The sequence below is a fragment of the Palaemon carinicauda genome, chromosome 45 (assembly GCF_036898095.1).
Source record: "Palaemon carinicauda isolate YSFRI2023 chromosome 45, ASM3689809v2, whole genome shotgun sequence".
Classification (NCBI taxonomy): Eukaryota; Metazoa; Arthropoda; class Malacostraca; order Decapoda; family Palaemonidae; genus Palaemon; species Palaemon carinicauda.
The window spans coordinates 17,057,508-17,060,007 of NC_090769.1; the positions used below are offsets into that span (position 1 = coordinate 17,057,508).

A 2,500-nucleotide genomic window follows, 5' to 3' on the forward strand; every position below is an offset into this window, starting at 1 on the left:
GATTTTTTTCTTTCCTTTTCCAGTATTCCAAAAAAGGTGTGCTTTCCCTTTTATCTGTGAACATTTTATGGTCCTAATGGTATCATTTATAGTATTCTTAAATATGTTGTATCCCTCAAGAATAGGCCCCCTTTTTTTTTCTCTAATGCTTTTATTCAGGTATGTTAATTCATTTCTTAGCATTCGTTGATTATGCCTCTGTCTTCACACTAAAAAATATAAATCCTATAGAATGGGTGTTTGGGATACAGTAGGAGAATAAGTTGTTTGGTAAAATTAAAAGTATAATAGATAAAAGAAACTTGATTTTTAGGGGGAAGCAATGAAGATTGATTAAAAAACGAAACTCCTTAAGATGTTCAAAATGGTGTAAAGAAGTCTCATGGAATAAAGGTTTACTCGACAGGAAGAGGCCTACTACTATTTGATATCCATTGTAGATATTGTTTTGTGTAGCAAGCAATATTTTCTTCAAAAGTAGTTCCATTTGAATTTTTGAATGATGATTTTCTTCTTTGCCCTTTGCAGATTCAACAGACACAAAGATGAAGAGATTAGGCAGTTTCTGGTGGAGAATGTGGTGCTGGGACAGCGGTGGCTCCCTCTCTTCTTCCAATACAGCTGCGACGAAACCATTAAATAGTGCTTGGCTGTTCTCGTCAGCGTTGTGGCTGTCAACATTGATCATGCTCCTGACCTTGACATCCCAAGTAGCCTCTGCTGGAGAGAACTACACCATCGTGCCCATGTCTAATTTAAGTTCTTTGGCTTACGACGTCCTCTCCAACTATCCTCCCAACACAACCCCTAAGCCTCCCGCCAGTAGCGGCGTAGTTGGTGATTGGGATGTCGATTCATGGGGCACATGCAATGGGACGAAAGCCAAGATTTGGCCAAGATACGAGGTAATATTTTGCCTCCAGTGTTTGTGTGCTTGTATAATTGTCTGAAGTTATCATTTCAGGTCTTCAAGATCATAAATCAACATTAATTTATTGAATATCATTTGTTCAAGTTCCATCCTAAGAAGTTTTTTTATTAACCAAATTGTTTTAATTCTTGCTGATTCAATGTAACTATTACTCTGTCGAACTACTGCTTACAATGGTCGCTGGTTACAATTATTTTCCTAATCTTACTGTTTGCGCCTTTCCCTCCTTACAGGATGATCCCAGAAACAATAGCATCTTCGTTGGCTTTCTGCCTACCCAGCGTGGCAAGCCCTCAGAACGGTTGGGTCTGAAGATCCCCGGAGCCTTCTCCTATGCCATTGACGAAGTCAACTCTAAGGGAATGCTACCACAGGGCTACATCATCAGATACGGAGTGAGTATAAATATTTCATGAATTACGGTGTATGTGTAACGTTTAAAGAAAGGGAATCAATGACAAGAACACTATTTAGTGGCAAAACATATACCATGATTTTTGAGAAATGTGATTGCGTGAGCAGGAAACTTTATTTCACTAAGCTTGTAAATTTCTTTGAAAAAAAGTACCATATATTTTTATATTGAAGGGACTTTATTTTTAGTTAATTATTATGAAGCTATATTAAAAGAAATGTATATATCAGTAAAAGACAAAATTGTCATAAATCCTCTCATTACCATAGGTATTTAGTAGTTTCCTATAGTCAGAATACACAGTTTATCCCTTGAGAAATGAGCTTTTTTTTCTTGATCATTTTATTCGCTTGATTTCTATTTTGCTAACTCAGAGCGAGTTTATTCTTGGTTAAACGAAGTCTAATGAAAATTAATGGACAGATATTTTGTCCTTTAATGTCGCGTAATTATTACCCTATTATTGATGTTTATTATTTATTTTAATATGTTGTTCCAACTCTCAGCTTTGAATTAAAATAAATATCTCGCATCTGTCGGACTGAATTTATATTGAACCTTAATGGTGCTTTATGTATAATGGAGAGTAATGGGAAGTTGATGTTATAGGACATTCCTGTTTATTTACCATATGGAGACCCATGTATATCTTAGTTTTGGAGATTTTGCACTTATATGAAGTTTAGTAATGCTCGTTACATTAGCACAAACATAGACACTTTTTTTTTGTCATCATAATTCATATTAAATTTCTTTGTAGGTATTATTAACTAGATTAATGATGTAACGAATTATTTTTATGAAGTTCAAACGTACTTTAAGGTTTTTAGCTTTGGTGGCAGTAAATTTCGTCTTCGTCGGCCACTTTCATTCACAAATAGCCAAACAAAGGTTAAAGGTGTCTGGTTTCAGTTCTAGTTTCATCAGAATAGATGCTCACCAGACCATCAGCCGGGCAAGCCCAACCCCCCACTTTGGTGACCTACCACAACAGTGCCCTCCCCAATAAACAGCTTAAACTCAGGGTCCCGGGCGGGGATCGATCTGCTGCCATGCGAATGCTAGGCAAACACGTTATTACTGTACTAGCCAGGAGGCTACCGCCATATTTTCTCTTCCCATTATCTGTTGGTTACAATTTTATTCATGCTTTT

The 2,500-nt window shown here is 36.5% G+C and overlaps 1 protein-coding gene across 4 annotated transcripts in view; it reads left to right on the forward strand.

The window, feature by feature from the left end:
* The first annotated feature begins 528 nt into the window (after positions 1-528).
* LOC137635001 (receptor-type guanylate cyclase Gyc76C-like) overlaps positions 529-2,500 on the forward strand; it is a 236,639-nt gene continuing 234,667 nt past the window's right edge. For all 4 annotated transcript variants that reach the window (XM_068367603.1, XM_068367605.1, XM_068367606.1 and 1 more), the window contains exons 1-2: positions 529-905; positions 1,165-1,326. In XM_068367603.1, coding sequence (XP_068223704.1) covers positions 546-905; positions 1,165-1,326 — 522 coding nt within the window. In that variant the 5' untranslated portion in view covers positions 529-545. The remainder of the gene's footprint in view (positions 906-1,164; positions 1,327-2,500) is intronic.